Source organism: Hemibagrus wyckioides, linkage group LG05 (assembly GCF_019097595.1).
Source record: "Hemibagrus wyckioides isolate EC202008001 linkage group LG05, SWU_Hwy_1.0, whole genome shotgun sequence".
NCBI lineage: Eukaryota > Metazoa > Chordata > Actinopteri > Siluriformes > Bagridae > Hemibagrus > Hemibagrus wyckioides.
In genome coordinates, this window is record NC_080714.1 from 4,559,746 (window position 1) to 4,581,587 (window position 21,842).

General features: G+C 40.4%; 1 protein-coding gene across 1 annotated transcript; it reads right to left on the bottom strand.

Annotated features, from left to right (window-relative positions):
• Positions 1-849: 849 nt before the first annotated feature.
• Positions 850-20,794, bottom strand: tbc1d10aa (TBC1 domain family, member 10Aa). Its single transcript, XM_058389795.1, has 10 exons — positions 20,680-20,794; positions 19,605-19,816; positions 9,715-9,814; positions 8,327-8,434; positions 8,065-8,171; positions 7,799-7,913; positions 7,523-7,588; positions 4,098-4,287; positions 3,816-3,970; positions 850-3,682 (listed from the first exon to the last, which is right to left on the bottom strand). Exons 2-10 carry the CDS (start codon positions 19,799-19,801, stop codon positions 2,882-2,884), a joined length of 1,839 nt encoding a protein of 612 aa, XP_058245778.1. The 5' UTR covers positions 19,802-19,816; positions 20,680-20,794; the 3' UTR covers positions 850-2,881.
• Between the last annotated feature and the right edge of the window lie 1,048 nt (positions 20,795-21,842).

Sequence of the window (21,842 nt, forward strand, 5' to 3'; positions counted from 1 at the left end):
TCTCCAGCTTCTGGGATTTCAACTTTCAACCGGATATTAAAGCTTTAAACCGTGCACTCATAGAAAACCGTTGTGCAAAAAACTGCAGCTTGTGACGCTAGAATGAAACCGTAAAGCACGACATCTTGTCCTGAAGCCGTTTCAGCGACAGAAAACGTATTGCGCCGACACTCCATGTTGCAGATTTCAGGCTTTTCTTTGCTTGTTAGTATTTGATTGTGTAACTCGTCCACCATACGCTTCCCTGTGTAAGTGGTTATTATAGAAATGTAACGAGTTAGAGCCTATTAGCGAGAAGAAGTAGACAGCGGTGAGGTATAAATTAAATCAGCAATAAAGTTCTCAGCATGAGTGGATTTGTCTGCGCGTACAGTATACAGGACCTTTATACACTATGTTGCCAAAAGTTTTGGGACGTCTGCATTTACATGCACATGAATGTAATATGGAGTTGTCCCACCCTTTGTAGCTATAACAGCTTCAACGCTTCTGGGAAGGCTTTCCACAAGGTTCAGGAATTTTTGACCCATTCCACTAGAAGCGCATTTGTGAGGTCAGGCACTGATGTTGGACGAGAAGGTCTGGCTCACAGTCTCCACTCTAATTCATCCCAAAGGTGTTCTATCAGGTTGAGGTCAGTCAAGTTCCTCCACATCAAACTCACTCATCCATGTCTTTATGGACCTTGCTTTGGTCACTGGTGTGCAGTCATGTTGGAACAGGAAGGGGGTCATCCCCAAACTGTTCCCACAAAGTTGGGAGCATGAAATTGTCCAAAATGTCTTGGTATGAAGCTGAAGCATTAAGAGTTCCTTTCACTGGAACTAAGTGGTCAAGCCTATCCCCTGATTTGAAGGGGTGTCCCAAAACTTTTGGCAATATAGTGTGTAGAGCAGATATTTCATTGAAAAAAAATGATGTAGCGATTGTACAGGATTGTTGTGTTGCATAATGGAAGAAGGGTGGGAAACACAAACCCAAAGAAACGGTGACTGCTTTGAATAAAGGGGAAAAAAAAATCTGCCAAAAGAACACACGTGCATGAGTGTAACATAAACAAAGCGTTCGTATGAGATTCGTTCAAGAGCGAATCCGTGGGTAGTTGATGAAGTTTCCCTTCTAAAGTCTGTAACGAGGAATGACTCCTCAGGCACTTTAGAGTATTTTGTGGACAGCGTGCACATTTTATTTGGAAGAAGTCTGCCCTCTAGTAGCTGAAGCAAGAAACACATTCCCGGGTTTCTCCCTTTTCTCAAGAGTACACCGGAGTAAACCGTCACACGTAGAAGATTCTATTCAGTAGACATGTGCCAATATTCAATTCCACAACACATCACACTGTTTAACACACAAGATCAACACGCTCTGCATTTGGGTCAGAAACAGACGCTCTTGATAGCAGCAGAGAAAGATTATGGCAAAAATATATATTATATATCATACATGAGACAAAATTATGTCTTAAATCTGAGGAAACATAAGTTGGAATGTAATTGTTGCACTACTGAATCTTGCATTTGAGTCACGTTTAATTAGATAACGATTATCTTATGGCATACTGGTATAAAATAACTAAATAAGACATCATCATACTGTACAGTCAACCAATTTACTTAACTTATTAAACAGACACGTTTGCTCCATGTTTTGGAAACCCTAATGATGCCGTTTTGACATAATTCAATAAAATAACAAGAGGAAATTATTAGAATTGTCCACCTCTAGTAGGCAGGCCAATGTTTTCTAAGCTGAGCTTCCAATAATAGTAATAATCCCATTTGGAAAGTTCACGTAGAAGACAAAAAGTTTCAAGAAGGTCAGACAGACTAAAGAAGGATTTTTTCTGAAGTTCCATGTACTGTGCCTAATAGAGTAGCGATGCAAAAGGTGATATGAAAACTGAATTTTGGCACATGCCCATTGTGCAGTTTTAACAGAAGTCCAATAATGACCTCAATCGTGTTAGTATCACATAAAGCATATAAGTAAGGAACTGAAAGCAAAAAGCCTGAGATGCTGAGTCTCAGACAGACAGACTGCCCCCCAAACCCAGAGCCTCACACTCGCAGCTTTTCAGATGCAGAGACTCAGACATGGATCCTCAGACATACAGCATCAAATGCAGAGCCTCGGGTATTGAGCCTCAGATATATAGCCCCAGACACAGCTTCAGAGGTAGAGTCTCAAACGGGCAGCCTCAGATGCAGAGACTCAGACACATAAACCTCAGAACCTCCAATATCGCTCTGCATTTCAGTGTTAAGAGCTGGTCTTAAAGTAGCGTGATGCTCCACTTCCCATCAGGGACTCAGACGTTCAGGAATTTATTTTGTTTAATATTTATGTCTGAGTACATCGGCTGCTATGCGCAATTTGTCAGTCGCTCTCTCACAAACCATCCATTAATGGAAAGGAAACCTGATGAGAAGATTCTTTAGGCTGGTGGATCATTCTCTGCACCAAGCTTGCAGTGTGTGAGAGACGCTGAGGAGTATGTTCAAAGGACTTTCTCTGACTCCGCTGATCCGAGTTTCTTTCTATAGTGAATAATGAAATATCAGTTTCTTAATGTAAAAAAAATGACAAATTTGCACCATTTCACCCTCATCCCAATTTTAGTCAACGAGCCACGACATGTTTGGTGTCTGACCATCGAGTGCAAAACAGAAGCAAGCATCAGACATTTTGTCTGCCTCTGGGGTGAACTGTGTACATCTGATTTAAGAAAAATCATTCGTTTCAAAAAATGATCACAGGTTATGTAATAACCGAACCTCTGCTCTTACTTAAATTAGCAATTGCATGTAAAAAAAAAAAAAAATGTAAATATTTCTCCCGCCTCTGCAGCTCCCTGGTTTTCCGAGCCACCGGGTGGTGAAATTTACAAGTAGGTGTCCTCTGAGCTGTTGATGCTCTCTGTGGAGTTGCGTGGTGCACCGTTTTTGTCCCCGGGCACAGCAGTCGGTGCTTCCTTGGCAGGTACGTTGTGCTTAAGCAGAGGGCTCGAGTGTGTAGGTGGACCCAAGATGGCGGCAGACTTTTCTGTATTATTAGGGAGGTGACCAGAGCCAGGGAGAAGTTTTGGAAATAGGACAGGAGGAGAGTCCAACAGGTGAGGACGCCACTCAGGAGTTGATTCGTGTGCAGGAGGAGGTTGGAGTGAGAGATTCTGAAGGAGAGGAAGCGATCCTGCCGGTTTTTGATTGAGGGTGGAATTCGAGGACGACTGCACGAGTCGCTCTGTAGAAACGTTCGTCGCTCTGACCTGATTTTCTTGCTTTGTAGGAGGAGGTGGATGTGATGGAGGATTTGGAAGCGCAACATATTGGTTTTCCTTGTTCGGAGGCTGTATTTCCAATATGGAATTAAGTTTAGACTCACTTGGCAGGGCGTAGGGGTTAGGGATGTTAGGAATGAGGGGTTGGTTTTTCTTGATGGACCCTCTTTTCTTCCTGAGGCTCGACTCGGATATTTCCTCAGGGATCGATGGGTACTTGACGATAATGGTAGGTTTTTGACGGAGGTCTTGGCGTGTATGAGGCTCGTTGGCCATGATGGCACGAGCACTGTGCATTCTCTGAGGGGGTTTGCGGGTGGGCTCGCCGCGCTTCTTCTTCCAGCGCTTCAACTGTGAGCGGTGCTGACGCTCTACATCCCGTGCAGTGACCGGCATTTCTAAAACCTTCAGCAAAAAAAAATATTTTTTAGAACATCATTCTAATCTAAGCGTCTTCACTACCATGGCTTAACAGATAAGACAGAAATGAGAGACCAATCATCATCCTTATGTCTGTTGTTGTGTGTGTGTGTGTTACCTGGTGTACTAAGTACCCCTCCTGCATGTATTTGGGTTCAATTGCTCGGAGAGCCTCCATGGTCTCATACTGACCAGGACAGGCCTTCAGCTTATCCCGAGATCCCAGCATGGACTTCAACAACACCAAGCCTACACGGAATATAATCTTCACTCCTACACAGAGAAAGAGAGAGAGAGAGAGAGCGCGCAAGAGTACATTTAAACAGGACCAACTCCACACTGAAAGACAAAAAGGACAAGTGTATATTTGTGTGTGTTTGTGTATTTGTATGTAACTGACCGTCACACAGGAACATGTCCCACACTCTGAGGACCGAGGCCCAGGGCAGAGTCCTGGAGAAGGCGCACATGAACCACTCCATCATGTAGAGCACCGGCTCGATCTTGTGCTTGTCCAGGTGTCGATACGCCATCGGACACACTCGCTTCAACAACGCGTGCAGGATCTCTCCGTCCAGCTGAACCGCCTCCTACACAGATATAACAGTTCACAATGAGGGTTAGTACTTGTTGCTAAAAAAAACAAAACTGCTGAATGAATATTTCATTTAGACGGCTTTTCAATATAATAGCTCAACCTTACAGAAGTAAACAAAATCACAACAGAAAGCTAGTAGAGTCACACTTATACACACAAACACAAGATGGCGGTGTTAAGGCACCTTATACAGACCAGCAGGGTGGGGCTTGCTGCTCTGATATATAATTTTTAACAGACCCTGTGATTACAAAACAACTAAACACTGAGTGCAACTGTTTCCTCTCCCACTTCAGACTGAGCTGAACTACATTCGCTTCACTCAGATTTCTGTTACCTTTTCCACATCTAAGTGCAATTCCCCTATACACAGTTTAAAAAACAGGCAGGTTTCTTGGTTTATACTCTAATTATTATTCAATTATATTCCAATTTATTAATCTAATCCTTTCCTCCCACTTTGTTATGCAATTGTTTTTCATTTAAAACATACCTACACGAATGGAATCTGTGAGAAAAATATAAAACACTAATTATAGTGTGTCTATGCTGAGTTCTTCCGTCAGGTTATTTTTGTAGACCTAGATATTGAATGATAATAATGAGCTTTGCTTTCATTGGTTGGCTTAAAAGAGGGCGGGGCCACAACTACTCCACCTTTCCCCACCTTGTTTTCTTTGCATTCTTAATGATTGGTTGGCTTTTCAAGCATAACTTTTCCCTGCAGTGTTAAGGAAATAAGTGTGTGTGTGCGCAAGAAGGTGAACTACAAATATTATCTATAATATACTCAATTATTAAACACCGCAGGCTGTCAAAAAAATGCGAAGTGTATATAAGAAAAATGAAAAGCTGTTTATATAGTAGCTTAAATCACTGATCAGACAGATTTGAATACTTTCCAGGCTAAAACTCTAAAGAGCACACTTGACCTCCATGACTCGAGCAGATATCTGAGACGTTCTCCAGACGTACCAACTCAAGTCACAATTAATAGATTTCACTTATTACTTGAGCTTGATGGCTGAATAAACCATCACTAACTGGAGGAAGTATGAATCGATCAGCTCTGCTTCCCCAGCTGCACTTAATAAAATCTCTTAGAAAGCCTTGGCAAAGTGAAGTCTTGTGTTGTGCAAGCTCGTGGAGGAATTAGCGTGGCCTCATTCCAGTTTATACATCTCCTATTTGTGTTTCTGATGGATTTTCTGGAACGGCTTTATCACACATCGTGTTGATTCAGCTGAAAGGAAAGAACGAGTGGATTTTTTTTTTGCTTTGTTAACAATATTTACAGTGCTTAAAAAGGGAAACAAGGCACCTCTGGAGAACAGGCCACTTAAACAGCTGAATATCACGTTGTACGTTCTGGATTTTCGGCTCTCTAGCAGGTGCCGCTGTATATTTTGCATGAGATTAACAGTAATGATGTTGTTGATGTTGTTCTTTCCGCTGTTCCGTGTTCGGGGTTGCCACAGCGGATCATCTGGTCCGCATATTTGATTTGGCACAGGTTTTATGCCGAATGCCCTTCCTCATGCAACCCTCCCATTTTATCCGAGCTTTTATCCGAGACCGGCACTGAGAGTTGAACCCTCGAGTGGCTGGGTTAGTTCCCTGTTTGGGAATTGAACCTGGGCCAAGGCAATGAGAGCACTTGGATTCTGCCGCATCAGATTAGGAAGTAAAAGTGAAAATATTTCTATTTGTTACTGTTTTTATAGCAAGCGTACTAACTCAGATGTTAGGGCAGTTAGACATCATCCTCAACACAGGCCAAGTTTATCCCATAAATGTTCATTTCATTATAAAAAGTGGATGGAAAAAAAAGTTCAATATTGTTTTTGAAAAGCACTGGTTAGAAAAAGAAAAAGTGTGCCGCTAACTCCCTCGGATAAACACTGAAATTTAGGCATGTGCAAATTGCAAGCCTGTTTGAGTCAGCCGAACATCATTCTGTGGAAGAAACGAATACTGTTCAATAAACAGTCTGTATTTGTATTTGTTCAAGGCTTCATTTGTATTTAAAGCTTGCAGATTTATGCCTGTGGCTTAAATCAGAGACAGAAATGTCAGTGTGGCTCAGACAATTCCTAAGCCTCAGCTACATCACTCAGGCTAATAACTGGTCTCTATAAATAATAATCTAATAAATGGACTATAAATACATATAAATATCTGATTTTAATCCTGCTGGAGCAGATATTATTTTTGTTAGAACCTACCAGTGATATTTTCTAACCAACATACAGCAACCAGGCATAACATTATGACCACCTGCCTAATATTGTGTCGGTCCCCCTTTTGCTGCCAGAACAGCCCTGACCCGTCCTGCACTGTGTATTCTGACCCTTTTCTACCAGAACCAGCATTAACGTCTTCAGCAATTTCAGCAACAGTAGCTCGTTTGTTAGATCGGATCACACGGGCCAGCGTTCGCTTCCCACGTGCATCAGAGCCTTGGCCGCCCATGACCCTGTCACCGGTTCACCACTGTTCCTTCCTTGGACCACTTTTGATAGATACTGACCACTGCAGACCGGGAACACCCCACAAGAGCTGCAGTTTTGGAGATGCTCTAATCCAGTGGTCTAGCCATCACAATTTGGCCCTTCGTCAAACTCGCTCAAATCCTTACGCTTGTCCATTTTTCCTGCTTCTAACACATCAACTCTGAGGACAAAATGTTCACTTGCTGCCTAAGATATCCCACCCACTAACAGGTGCCATGATGAGGAGATCATCAGCGTCATTCACTTCACCTCTCAACGGTCATAATGTTATGCCTGATCGATGTACATTCTGTATTTCCCAAAAATAAACAAGTCTACTCTTTCTTAGTCCGTGAATGGAAGCAAAATCTTCCTGCTTGTGTAAATATTTTTGCGTCCCACACAATCCTGAAGCCCACTTCTACTCACAATCCCATGATTCCATGTGAATGTGTCTGGTTTTTCTGCTACCTACTAGAATCTGTTGAAACCACTGCTCGTTCTGAGTCACATAATCATACTCATTATGTGGTGTGTCTTCACCTTCCTACACAAAATCAGCAGCAGAGTCATTCTGTTCTCCTTACTGAGTGGAATCTGGGCTCCTTTTTCCCCCTAGACCTTGGATGTGAATTGAATGCAGTTTTGATCCTGTTAGATCCTTACAAATGAGCTCAGGACTATCATTTAGTGTGGTGGCTCATGCACTAGTGGAGCCATTTATATCAGACTTACCAAGCCTGCACTGTAGTAACCGGGAAGGTATTTCTCACAGATCTGAACAAGACCCCAAAATGCATCCTACACACCAACAGAGAAAGAAACATACTGTAAGATTGTAAATTTGGAAAAATCCTAGAACATGGATTTACATGTGTAAATAATTAGAATAATATAAAATATTTATTTATGACAAACATGAAAGTATGCTGGAAAAGGTTTAGCAAATTTAAATTTAATACTTTTCCTGCTTTAGTAACCCTGTGTGTGTGTGTGAAGTATGAGACTGACCTCAGCAGGCATGTGCATGAGCAGCACTGCAGCAATCGGAGCCTGAGCCTGACAGTAACCTTCATCAGGTCTGTAGAGTGTGTATGCCTTTAGCACCCGCAACAGATCCTGCTGTCTACACACACACACACAAATCAGGGATGAACAACCACATCAAAGGACTACATTACAAAAAATTATTACTAACTTTCTAAAATATCAGAATGGTCTGCTCGCTCACACACACACACACACACACACACACACACACACTTTAACAGACTTACCCGTGTCCTCCTCGTGACACAAACATCTCATGGAAAGGGAACTGTCTGTGCAAATCTCTCTCAATCACATCTATCCACATCGGATCTCCCTCTTTGCTGTCCAGCTCCTGGAAACACCCCACACACACACACACACACGTTCTAACAGACTTATACTGCAGTAACAGAAGAGGTATAATACTTTCTGGGATGTGCAAATAGGAATACAATCATGCCACAAAGTGGTAACAGATTGTGTGTGTGTGTGTGTGTGTGGTCAAACCTTGAACATTGTGCTGTTTCGCTCCTTCTTTACTTTCCCCCCCGACAGGTAAAGCCAGGCTCTGCCTCTCATCGATGGAGGGATTCCTTTCTGACATCGCAGCCTCACCTGTACATGTGAGGAAAATCATTAGAAACACAACCCACATTTGTGGAACACACACACACACACTATAATGCATATGTTAACAATAACACAGCTCTCACAGAGTTTTCAAAGAAGTACATAACTCACAAAGCAAGACAGCACAATTACATATGATCTCACACACACACACACTCCATAATGCCATTCAAAATTTCATAAATTCATCATTCAAGCATTAACTAATAAAAATATGTTGCTTGAATCTAATGAACATCATAAATCTTGTGGATAGAAATTATATATATAAAACAAACAAACAGGTTTTAAAAGTGGACTGTATAACTAAAATATTAATAATTTGAATGAATGAATGAATGAATGAATGAATGAATAAATAAATAAATAAATAAACAAAACAATTAATTGTTTAATTAATTAATTAATTAAACAGATTAAACAGATTAAAATGAAAAATGTATTTTTAAAATGTAAATCATTATAAGAAATAATTAATTCATCCATTGAATAAATAATAATTTAGACAAAACAGTCATAAACACAGGAGAGGTTTGGTGACGTAGTGTTTTGGGGTTTTTTTTGGTGTTTTTGGAAAGTTTTCACATTATAATATTCACACTGTAAAACTGCACTCTCAGGAACACCGAGCATTCCAAATAAAGAAAAAAAAAATAGTAATGACAGAAACGGCTCCATTACGCAAAGACGATGCACTAATATATTACAAAACACACTCTCACACACACACATGCAAACAAACAACACAAGTGCAACCGAGACAGTCCGGGAAAACCTGCAGCAGAGCTCTAACCCCCCTGTTTACCTGAGATTTCATCAGCCCAAGCAGAAGCTTTAGAGAGCTTAAGAGAAGAAAGAGTCACACACAAACACACACACACACACAGCAGTGTGAGGACAGTTCAGTTCAGTCAGATGCCGTACGTGTCCAGACACAACACTGCTAATGAGGCAGTGAGGCAACGTGTCGGTTTCTGAGTAATTAAAGTCTGTGGAAAGGAGAGATATCGGAGAGATAAAAGAGACGGTGCTGAATAAGGGAGACTTTGAAACTACGTTTACATGCATGCCAGTGTCCCGGGTACAGAAACCTGTTATTTCAAGCTCCTCTTCAGGAACACTTTCTTTATGTTATTACATTATTAAAACATCAGAAATTATTTTAAAAATAAACAAAACCTCTTCTTATCCTATGAGCAGGTACAAAGTTTAACCCACAGTCCACTTGTAGGGTCAGTTATTTACGCAATGATGCCCTTTTTCACCTTCTTGAATCTCTTGCTGATCCATTTGTCCCAGTCCTTCAGCATCTCCAACCATTTCAGCTCTCTCTGCCTTAACACATCTGGAGGAACTTCCTCAGACCTGGCGAACAAACACAGGCACAAACACACACTGAGCAAGATCTAAACACAATCCAAGTCTAATAATAAATAGAACAAGTGTTATTGAGAGAAGAAAAAAGAATCCTCAATATGGCAATAAGGAGACATTTATTTTGGACCTAAAGCTGTAACTTCATGGGAAAGTGAGGAAAGTTTCACAACGTTCAGCTGCATTTGTCAGAATTACAGTAAAGTCGCTTGTAAAGGTTTGGGCAAATGTTCCGGAAACGCCGATTTTCTCATGAAATGCATATAGTGACACCCACAGAACCCCATAAAAGCTGAAGTACACAGAGAGCTGGAAAGGCAGAAGTGGATATAATTTTGATGCCCTTCTGTAACAGGACCTCAAATAACATCAAAAATGTTAGAGACAATTTATTTTTCATGTTATTTAGCTAATGCCAATACCATCAGCGACCATCCGAGGTTACTCTTAGTCCTCGCATTTTCTGTGATATGATGTCGAGGTTTGTGTTAGTGAGACTCATGAAAAAAACGTTTTCTGCACTGAAACGTCTGAAAACCCTTACATCCCTGTACTGTGAATGAGTAAAGCGTAAGATGCGTCATTTTCTTAGCCGAATTGGTCACATGACTCAAAAGGTGTCATCGTTTTCGAAAGCCTCCGTTTTCACGATCCACATTGCAACGTGAAAACAGCGTTTTTAAAGTTATCCACTTTGGAGAGCGTTTTCAAGATACATTTTCGTTGACTAAAAACGTCGTCTCGGTGTGGACGGAAGGCCAAAACGGATAGAAAAATATGCGTTTTAAAAGGAAAATGTATTAGTGTGGACATGATCTTATTTTGCTTAAATTTACACCGACTTAGGAGAATGAGTTGGACATGAACGTTTTTCATGACATTACAGGGTATTCAAGTAGACCAGATGTATCGCATAGATACAGTTATGAATTATTTACGAATAAATTCACAACTCTGTCATCGTTTAATAATAATAATAATAATAATACCTTTAAAATTGTTCTCTTTAAACTGCTGTGGTATAAGTAGAATAAAACACTTCAGGTTATGTAGGTATAATGTGTATCTTCGGTAGTTTGTTAGTAACTTTAACTCATCAGGCTCCATCACATTACCCCACTGATGATTATTTTTCTTCTACAGCACACCCGTCAGAGGATTACTTCTTACTCGGATTTGTTTATTTATTTTTCAGATTTTTGCTCATTTATTGTCAAACTGCTAAATTGCATAATTTGCCGTAACACGTTTTTTGTCTGTGTGTAAATGATAACATAAAATGGTCAGCACTGACTACACTATCGTTTCCTTATAATACCACTGGAGCTTATCCAAGAATGCGATCCGATACAAGGATATTTTGAAATTCAACACTTCTGCCCTCGTACCAATCACCGCCTCGTTTTTTTTATTTTTTTTATTAAAGAGTGTGAAACACCCGAGCTTCCGCACACACACAATTTACACACGGCTCAGGCAGGAATTCACAGCGTTACGGAGCTTTACACGCTGTTGTTTGGCGTAAAGTCGTCCTGCTGGTTTAGTTTGTTCTTCTTTATCCTCGGTAGTAATACTCTGGAAGTGTGCAACAAGTTTCAACAAACCCACGAAGAAGAAAACCGAGTCTTTATTCCTGTTTGGTCTCTTTTCCTGCTGCCTTTGATGCTTTATTTGGGCATGTTTAGAATTATAAGAAAATTCTTCATAAAATCTGAAATTCTGTCTGCTAAAATGTTCTTGTAATTACGGCATAGACTTGGACATTTATTGTTATGTCTCTACTTCTATAATTAAGGAACCAATACTCATAAATCTGAACATCCAAGCTGTACAAGTTCAATCTTAGAGCTGCAGCAAATGATTATTCTATTACAATAACAATCTTTTGATGAGTATTTCCTGTTCCTAATGCTTTCATCATATAAGATAACAAGTGAGGCTGAAGACCTCTGAAAGCATGTGATTATGTTTGTCTTTCATTTTTACAATTTTTGCCGCTGATACTCAGTAGCACATACAGTACATACTGTACAAATATTACCTAACACTAATAAAGCAACAATCTAATAAACGCTTGTAAGTGTTACACTATTTCACATGTTTTCTGCTTTGACCATGTTGTTGTTGTTCCCTGTTTGGGGTCTCCACAGGGGATCATTTGGTCCGCATGTTTTGATTTTGGCACAGATTTTACGCCGGATGCCCTTCCAGACGCAACTCTCCCATTTAATCCAGGCCGGCACTGAGAGTTAACTCTTCAGCAGCTGGGTTTGCACCCTGCCTAGGAATCGAACCCAGGCCACGGCAATGAGAGCGCAGGATCTTGCCGCTGGACCACAAGGAGGCACATTTTCAGCTTTGACCATAACTTCATAAAAACACTGATATAGTCACTGCTCATTTAACAGTCCTTAATAATAGCGATGGACACAATAAGTACAGTTAGATGTTGATACAAACCTCACTGACGATAAAATGATGCAAATCAAGACTCAAGCACTGAAATCCCTCTTAGGTCTAAGCACCCTTAAGCAAGCTCACTAGCTAACAAAAAATTTGAGATCCCCTGGCTTGGCCTGGCCAAGTGTGACAGCTTCCTGGTGTATATATTTTGCTATGGGGTTACGTTTATTATTAAAGAGACACTGTGACAATATTCTTTTGGAAAAATAGCCGATTCTTTTGGTCTGAGTTATAGACACACTGGCTTTTTTGTGATGTAGCTCTAGTTGGGGGCAGAGGTAGCTCAAGTGGTTAAGGCTCTGGGTCGTTGACCGGAAGATCAGGGTTGGGCCCTTGATTGAGGCCCCCAACCCACTCTGCTCCAGGGGTGCTGCATCATGGCTGACCCTGTGCTCTGACCCCAACCCCTAAGGATGGGATATGCAAAGAAAGTATTTCACTGTGCAGTAATGTATATGTGACAAATAAAGACGACTTAACTTAGTTCTAACGCTGCTAAAATGGTAGCTATATGCTTCCTTACTCAATCACAATCCATGAATGTCTGAAAATAAACACACTATGGTCTAAAAGCCATAGTCTTACTAATGAACAAAAGGTTTTGACGTAAAATCTTACACCAATCTTATTTTACAAGCAGAAGATCTTGCAGTAAGGCAGAACTGTAAGTTTCATTCTGACACTGTTTCAGATGTAATGTGGACTGATGCAACATAAGAAGAGAGGAAAAGTAAAACAAAGGCCAAAAATCTGCTTAAATCAGAACTTGAGTAAATCAGGGAGGAAAAAGTGTCCAAAGCAGGATGTCTCGTTCAAGCACTAGATAATTACACATTCAGTATTCAGCTAATGAATGTGGTTTTTATGGCAAACAACCTCACATTAAATCATTTTCCTTTCACGAAGCTAACGATACTAACCAGAATGCAAGTTGATATGAATGATATGAAACTCTCAGTTCCTTTTTTATCAATTCTGACTAAGTTTGGAGAGAGAGAGAGAGAGAGAGAGGGAGAGGGTGCAAACTTTCCTTTTCCTCTCTCATAACCAGCAAGTGCTGCCAACAAAATTCAAGCAGGTAATGAATGCTTTAGAAAATCAGGATGAGGGTTTGAACCAGAGATTTGCTCCTGCTTTCAGAGAATTTGTGTGTGTGTGTGTGTGTGTGACCTCTGGGCTTCGGAGCGCCCATAAACCAGAGCAAACAGGAAGCTTGGTGTCCACTCAGCATAGTGCAGAGCCGCTCGCCCACGATCTGCTATTTCACACTTCAGCTCTAATGTATGTGTCGTATCTAACTCCAGATTTCATCGTTCGGTATTTAAAGTGTGATGCCATAGCATCAAACCAGTCAGAGGACCAAGAAGTACCACTATCACTATGCTTTCATCTGATGTTCATACAAAAAGGGAAAAAAAGCCCCACCACCACCAGCACCAAGACTGACGTCTCTTTTGTGCCATTGGAGCTCCGCCCCCCCAGAAAGTACGATGACCTGTAAAGTGTCTAAAATCACAAACACAAATAAGGTACCATGATTCACTGGCTGTCACTGAGGCACAGAGGTTTGTAAGAGTGAAGTGTTTGTGTTTGAAGTTTAAATCAATGTAAAGCTCCACTCCTTTCGGTCCGTCATTCATAACTGACACACTTGGCACAACACTCGGCGCTCCTCCGTCTCAGAGGGTGAGGCCAGCGTGAGGTGTAATGTGTGACTGCCAGTTTAGAAAAACATCACAGACTTTCCACTTGACTTCCTGCGATGAGTCAGAAGCGCAAATGGTCATCGCAGGCTCTCGAGGGTGTGTCCAGCACTCTTTATAACGGCTGAAGCGGGCGTCTGGGTAGCGGATGGGTCTTAACAGAAAACAGGCTCGACTTGGCGAACAGCCGAACAGCTAGAAAGAGCTTTCCAACCCTGAACATACACCTGATTCAAGGAATAAAAGTGTAACTGCTCAAAAAACAAACATCCTCTGGCTTCAGACCGCACACAATAATCTAATCCCAGCAGATTTAATATCATCCTGTTCCCTAATAAAGAGACCTGAAGTCGTTAATATGATGACGTTTTCTACACAAAGACATATAGTTAACATTTAAGCCAGGAGTCTCAAGTGGCATTGCTTTGTACAAAATCAGAGATGAAGCTTTAACTGGAAGATTTCCACCACAGAAAAAAAGCCTTCAGGATGGATGAATTAATGCTTTCGCAGTTCCTTAACAAGACACAATGTAAAAGATAATAGGAGCGGATCTGCTTAGTGGACGTTACACAACTTCAAACATAACTATACTTAGAAAATGCACAACCTACTTCCTTAAAGAAACATAACTTCACAGACTGATACTCCACACAGACACTGATTATTTTTGCACCATCAGATCTTACTTAAAGAGTGCAATGATCAATTTTTTCAGTTCATTACTTATACAAATACCTTGTAAATATGTAAAACAAAACTGAACAAAAAAACAAAACAAAACAACAGATTAAGTCGTCAACGTCACAAAAGCGCATTAAGTCGCTGAGGAAAACGATTTGAAAAATGGACTTCCTGTCTGGAACGCTTGTTTTTGATTGGATGCACCTCCTGTTAGTTAATTTATAGACACTCCTCTGTAGATCCTGGGGGTGGAGCTTTGTTAACTTGGGCGGGGACGTGCAAATGAAAAACCCCCATAATTGTTAGAGAAGAATAAAGGACTAATCTGACCTGATGCTTCTTTAATGAATAAATTTCGAAAAACAGTAAGAGTCTGAATACACATATATAATATGGAAATACTTATTTTACATAATGAAAAATTATTTCAGTTATCGTTATCGAAGATGGCCAGAACAAACCTCCCCCTGGAAACGTTATAGCCTTCAGTGTCACATTACAGTTTTGTATAAGCTGTATAATCTCCTTCGTATAATTTTTTTGTTTGTTTTTATTGATTATGGGACTGAGCTTGACTTAACGGGCCATAAACAAACCTACACATATTCTAAAATCAGAACATTAAATTGGTTAAAACTGACATTTTGTATTTTGCTTCAGTATCTTTGTTTTCCTCGTAGACTTCCATAGTTTCACTTTTGATGTTTGTCTAATGATGAAGCTCTAATACAGCAACGTGATATGCCTATTAACTCACACTTGAACTGAGAAATGGAAATAACCCACGTGGTGTTATTCCCCGCAGTGCTGAAGCGACAATAAATACACAAGCAGTCTGTGTAGCTAGTTAACGGAGAAGGCAGGCATAAACACAACATCCGGCTCATAAAGACAGAGAATGACCCGTAGTTAGTCTCCTGGGTGTTTCTGCACTTATCTCTGACTGCATGACTGCAATCTGTAAGCAACCGGCTTCCCCCCTAGACCACACAGACACACCAAGGCCTGTGCTCGTATGTACTCATTTATACGGCGTAATTGTGCGATCCGACTCGCTCCAAAGTTTTACCGTGGAGAACACCGAGCTCCAGTTTGATACGTTTCCAACCAGAACATCTCCCGTCTATCTGATCACGTTCGTCATTTTTTGCTTGCCTTGCCTGGCTTCTCTCTGCGTCACTGATAAGGAAAACAAACACGGCGCAGATAGAATCCACTGTCAGTGAATCCCGTTGGCCAGCTCCTTATCGCTCTGCTGTCTCGTGATCCAAAAACAACGAGGCAGGAGTGAAGACACCGACTCCAAGAAACTTCCAGTAAAGAACTTTTCTAGAACTTTCTAATGATCTGTTTTAGGACAGACGTGTATCACACGACGCTAAGTTTCTGTAATAACTATCACTTGCAAACACTCAATAAGCACAGGAACACCTGTACACTCACTTTTACACGCAATTATCTAATCAGCCAATCATGTGGCAGCAGAGCAATACATAAAATCATACACATATCTGTCAGCAGCTTTGGGTAAGGTGATCTCAGTGATGCTGACTGGTGTAAATGTTGCTGCTAGAGCTGGCTTGAGTAAAAGTCATCAGCAAACACAGATATTCATTAAGATGGATTAAAACTTCTACTATTCCACTAACATTAGTGCTGATCACACAGACGCCAAGAATTCCAAGGTTTGATAAGGTAATGAAAGTAAAGAAGGGAACAAACTCCATCTGATTTGGTTTACCAGTTAGTAGAGAGAAATTCCAGGGAAGTCCAATTCCAAATCAAGCTTAAGACTAATATTTACAAATGACAGCATGTTCTAAATAGCACAAATGTCAAAATATATTCTAGGGATTTTTAAAACGAAGACCCAAAATGTATGATCCCATTTCACATTCATAAGATCATATTAATCATTTCATTCAAACAAGGATTAAGACTAGATGTGCTGATCAAAATGAGGGTCAATAGTGGCTTGAAAACCTGGATCGGTATTGGAAAGGACATGGTTTGTTTTTCATTCCGATCAACTGATGTGTATTATGCCAAGAATGAATGTTATGTTGACTGACAACACAAAACAGATCCGTATCTAAGTATCGGCTAATACTTACAGCTCTGACAGCGATGCTGTAACGTGGAAAAAAAGCAGTAAATCAAAACTACTTGACCATGTAATTCAACAAAAGCACGGGTATAAGCAAAACTTGAAGCGCTGCCATAAAATACACTGACAGCGCCGTAAGCCTGCTACACACCGACAGGGGAGGTCTACTCAAAGGAGAGCTATTACTAGTGTACAATTCTTTCCACATGTCCAGTGAGTTAAAGGCAATAACAGCAGCAATCGGTTGCTTTATCTGCTAGTACATGCACTTCTATAGTTTAAAAGTGAATCGGAAGCTTTTTAGTGAAATCTCACACCATATGGAAACAAAAATAATAATTAAGGAAAGGTTTATTGTAGAGATAAATAATGTAGCACCAACCGTCAGAGAAAATAAAGAGTGATGAATTATTTAAAAATTATTCTTCCTTCTTTACAGAATCAAACCGAGGATACTTTAATGCATATTACATTCATATTTAAAATTGAATCAATTAATATTGATGGGTGCTGAACCGAATCCATGTCGGGGCTGAACCAAATCTATTTCAGGGCTGAACCGACTCCATGTCGGGGCTGAACCGACTCCATATCAGGACTGAACCGAACCTATGCCGGGACTGAACCGAACCATAACAGTGCTGAACCGAATCATGTCAGTGCTGAAGCGAATCACGTCAGTGATGAACCAAATCACGTCAGTGATGAACCAAATCACGTCAGTGATGAACCAAATCACGTCAGTGATGAACCGAACCTATTTCAGGACTGAACCAAATCTATGTCAGGGCTGAACTGAATCATAACAGTGCTGAACCGAATTATATCCATGCTGAATCCGATCATATTAGTGCTGAAGCGCATCTTGTCGGGGCTGAACCAAATCACATCAGTGCTGAACCGAACCTATTTCAGGACTGAATCGAATCATAACAGTGCTGAACCGAATTATATCCATGCTGAATCCGATCATATCAGTGCTGAAGCGCATCTTGTCGGGGCTGAACCAAATCACATCAGTGCTGAACCGAACCTATTTCAGGACTGAATCGAATCATAACAGTGCTGAACCGAATTATATCCATGCTGAATCCAATCACATCAGTGCTGAAGCGAATCATGTCGGGGGTGAACCAAATCACATCAGTGCTGAACTGAATCATATTACTGTTGAACCGAATCACATCAGAGCTTCACAGACTCATATTGTTGCTGAACCAAATCACGTAAGTGCTGGCACAAACCATATCCATGCTGAACAGAATCATACTTGTGCTGAATTGAATCATGTCAATGCTTAAATCAAATCACATCAGTGCTGAAGCAAATCATAATGGTGCGAAAGTGAATTATATCAATACTCCATGGAATCATATCTGTGCTGAACTGAACAACACAGGTGCCTAACTGAACCATTGGTGTTGAATCTAATCATGTCAATGCTAAACTGAATCATCTGGGCACTTAATCAAAAACTGAATCAAGCCGTTATGAAACATCTGATTAAAAGACCAAGTCTGATTGTTAATTCCACAACCAATGAAACGTAATTGCAGATTTGCTAGAACCTAAACACACGGTTTAAAAATAGACATGCTTGCACATTCAGATAAACGGATAATCACTGGGCTTCCATGACAGGATGCTGAAAAGTAAAATGAAAAGATCTGGGCAAGTCGACGTGTAAAAGCCAAAAAGTCGCCTGCATCTGATAAACAACACCAAAAGGTCATTTCCTCAAAGGAAAAAAACAAGCTTAGATAAGAAAAACAACTATTGAGCATAAAATGACGGAAAGACTTCTGAGTCTCATTTGGAGATTTTTTATTCACTTCTACCTCAGAGGAAGAGCATGTGGGATACATGCTGACTCGAGTGCAAAAGTTTGTACACCCTGAGGACAAAACCCAGAAAGAACAAACTGTATTTTGTCTGTGCTTGAGTAACTAAAGAGTAAAGTAAATGGTAGCTCAGTCAGAAGGTTGAGAGTTTGAATCCCAGGACCACTAAAAGCTGCCACTGTTCGGCTCTTCAGCAAGGCCCTTAATCATCAACTGCTCGGTTTTGCCAAATGCTGTAAATACAAGTTAGAATATTAATAGTTAAAACGATCGGTTTAGAAGTTTTGAATGCGATTTGAATAAAATTTTATGCATTTTCATATCAATCTTTCATGTTTATTACAGCCTTCACCCTGTGTCAAATTTTCTGGACGGCTCCATGTGAATATTAAGGAAAAGTCATCCATCAATGCTTTAAAGTAATAATATTTCATTTCTTTTTTTCCAAGTGTCATCTCTGCTGTTTTTACAAGTTCATGACACATTGTTATTTAGCACCACATCCACCACAGCAAGGTCCATAAAGACATGGATGAGGGAGTTTGGTGTGGAGGAACTTCACAGAGTCCTGACCTCAACCCCATAGAACACCTTTGGGATGAATTAGAGTGAAGACTGTGAGCCAGACCTTTTCGTCCAACATCAGTGCCTGACCTCACAAATGTGCTTCTAGAGGAATTGTCAAAAAATCCCATAAACACACTCCTAAACCTTGTGGAAAGTCTTCCCAGAAGAGTTGAAGCTGTTATAGCTACAAAGGGTGGGCTAATTCCATAGTGCATGTAAAGGCAGATGTCCCAAAACTTCTGGCAATGCAGTGTACATCAGTGTCAGGGGATTAGATCTGACGCTCATCCTGGGATAATATCAGATCTTACAGAGACTCAGCAGATGTGACACTCTAGATATTCACTGACTACTCATATAAATACTACTGTGTGTTCAGGAGCAAAAAGTCTTCCTCCAGGTGATGTCATACTCACGATTCGGCCGAATACTTCTGTGCTCCTCCGATAAAGCCGTACTTGTCCGTCTCTCTGTATCCCGGGAAGCCGTTGACCTCGGAGTCAGAGCCCAGAGAGCTTTCTCCATCGTCTCCGAAATGACTGCCTTCTGTCCGCAAGCTCACCGTGTCCAAGGTCTGGTCTCCATTCTCCATGTCATCCATCATTACGCTCATGGTTTAGGCCATTAACTTTGATCCAGGATATTAAAAAACAAAACAAAAAAACTGAATAAAACTGCAAACCCCAGGATGCTATGCGTAGAGGAACATGGCTGATGTCCACAGCTTGCATGTGTTACTATGAAATAATTTCAGTGTTTCAGAAGATTTTACAAAAGGGTATCATATTAAAAAATAATAATGAATTAATTTTTCAACGATATTAATTTATAAAAAAAAAAAAGGATTTTTATAAATTTGTTTATTTATTTTAAATGTAAAAATGTAACATGTAAAAATGTTTAAATGTAACTTTTTGTACAAATTTTAATTATTTTAAATCCAAAAATAAACCAGATTTACTCCAATTAACACTGACGTCTATTAATATTTAAGTATATTAAACTAAACACATTAAAAAAGTTTTCGAGTAAAAAAAAGTGTCGAAACAAAAAACGCTTACAATGCGAAATATATAAAGTTTTATAGTAAAAAGTGACTTTTGAAGTTTAGTGTATAAATTTTCCTGTCAAAAAAAATTAACTGTCAGATTTCTTTAGCAACTTGCTAGCCAAAAGAAAACTAGCATAGCGACGTGTCATTCAATGTAAAGTTAACGTTAGCCAACTAGCCAAGACGATTTAGTTCAGACAGCTGCAGACTTATAGAAAAGTATATCTTTAAGGCATAAAAAGACTGTAAATATTTAACACGCAATATTTTCCCAGATACACGACCTAGTTAAGTTGTCACGTAATTCTTTCCTGATACACACAGCTCTAGCTAGCGAGCTAACTTCATCTAGACGTTAACTTAGCCTGCTAACTACTTTCATTCAACTCAGAAAAACACAAACTGCATCTCGTCCTCCCAGAACAGACACACAGAGCTACCGAAGGTTGTTGTGCTTCCCGTGGTGAGAATAAAATAAATCCCGAAACGCCTTCCATTAAGGGAATATTCCCCACGAAATCTCATATTCGTATCATACCACAACAAGTTATTTTCTTCACACCCACATTATGTAATATCCCACCTCCCCACCTTCAGGATTGGCCAATACGCCACCGAATTCTGGGTGCTGATTGGTTGGATTATAGCACACTCGAAGAAAGCGCCAATCGGAGAGTTCGCAAGCAGAACTGTGAGCAGGGAGGAGGCGGGATTTTCGGAATGTGGGTGTGAAACAGAACCGTGCCAAGAAATCCTGAAGAATTTGACAGTTCTGCGCATGCGCATTGCGTTGCCGCTTTCGTCGGTGGATTGAATTGCGTTTATACATTTTTTTCTTTTTATGAACATATATATTTTTGATATGCTTTGAAGAGACACGTTCAAATAGGAATTGGCGCAAGATCAGATCTGTTCGGACCATTATAAGTTTACTTAAATCTGACTTACAGTTTATTCAGTCGACTTAAATGCGCGCACGTGCCGCCATCTAGTGAATATCAGAGTGCTTTGAAAGAAAATCTATATACACCCATCAACCATAACATTATGACCACTGGCAGGTGACGTGAATAACACTTATTGTATCCTCATCATGGCACCTGTTAGTGGGTGGGATATATTAGGGAGCAAGTGAACATTTTGTCCTCAAAGTTGATGTGTTAGAAGCAGGAAAAATGGACAAGTGTAAGGATTTGAGCGAGTTTGACGAAGGGCCAAATTGTGATGGCTAGATCACTGGATCAGATCATCTCCAAAACTGCAGCTCTTGTGGGGTGTTCCCGGTCTGCAGTGGTCAGTATCGATCAAGAGTGGTGCAAGGAAGGAACAGTGGTGACAGGGTCATGGGCAGCCAAGGCTCATTGATGAACGTGGGGAGTAAAGGCTGGCCCGTGTGATCCGATCCAACAGATGAGCTACTGTTGCTGAAGAAGCTAATGCTGGTTCTGATAGAAAGGTGTCAGAATACACAGTGCATGATGGGTCAGGGCTGTTTTGGCTGAAAAAGGGGGACCAACACAATATTAGGCACGTGGTCATTAAATTATGCCTGATCAGTGCATTCGTCCATTCATAATTTTAAATATGGCATCTAAATAGACAC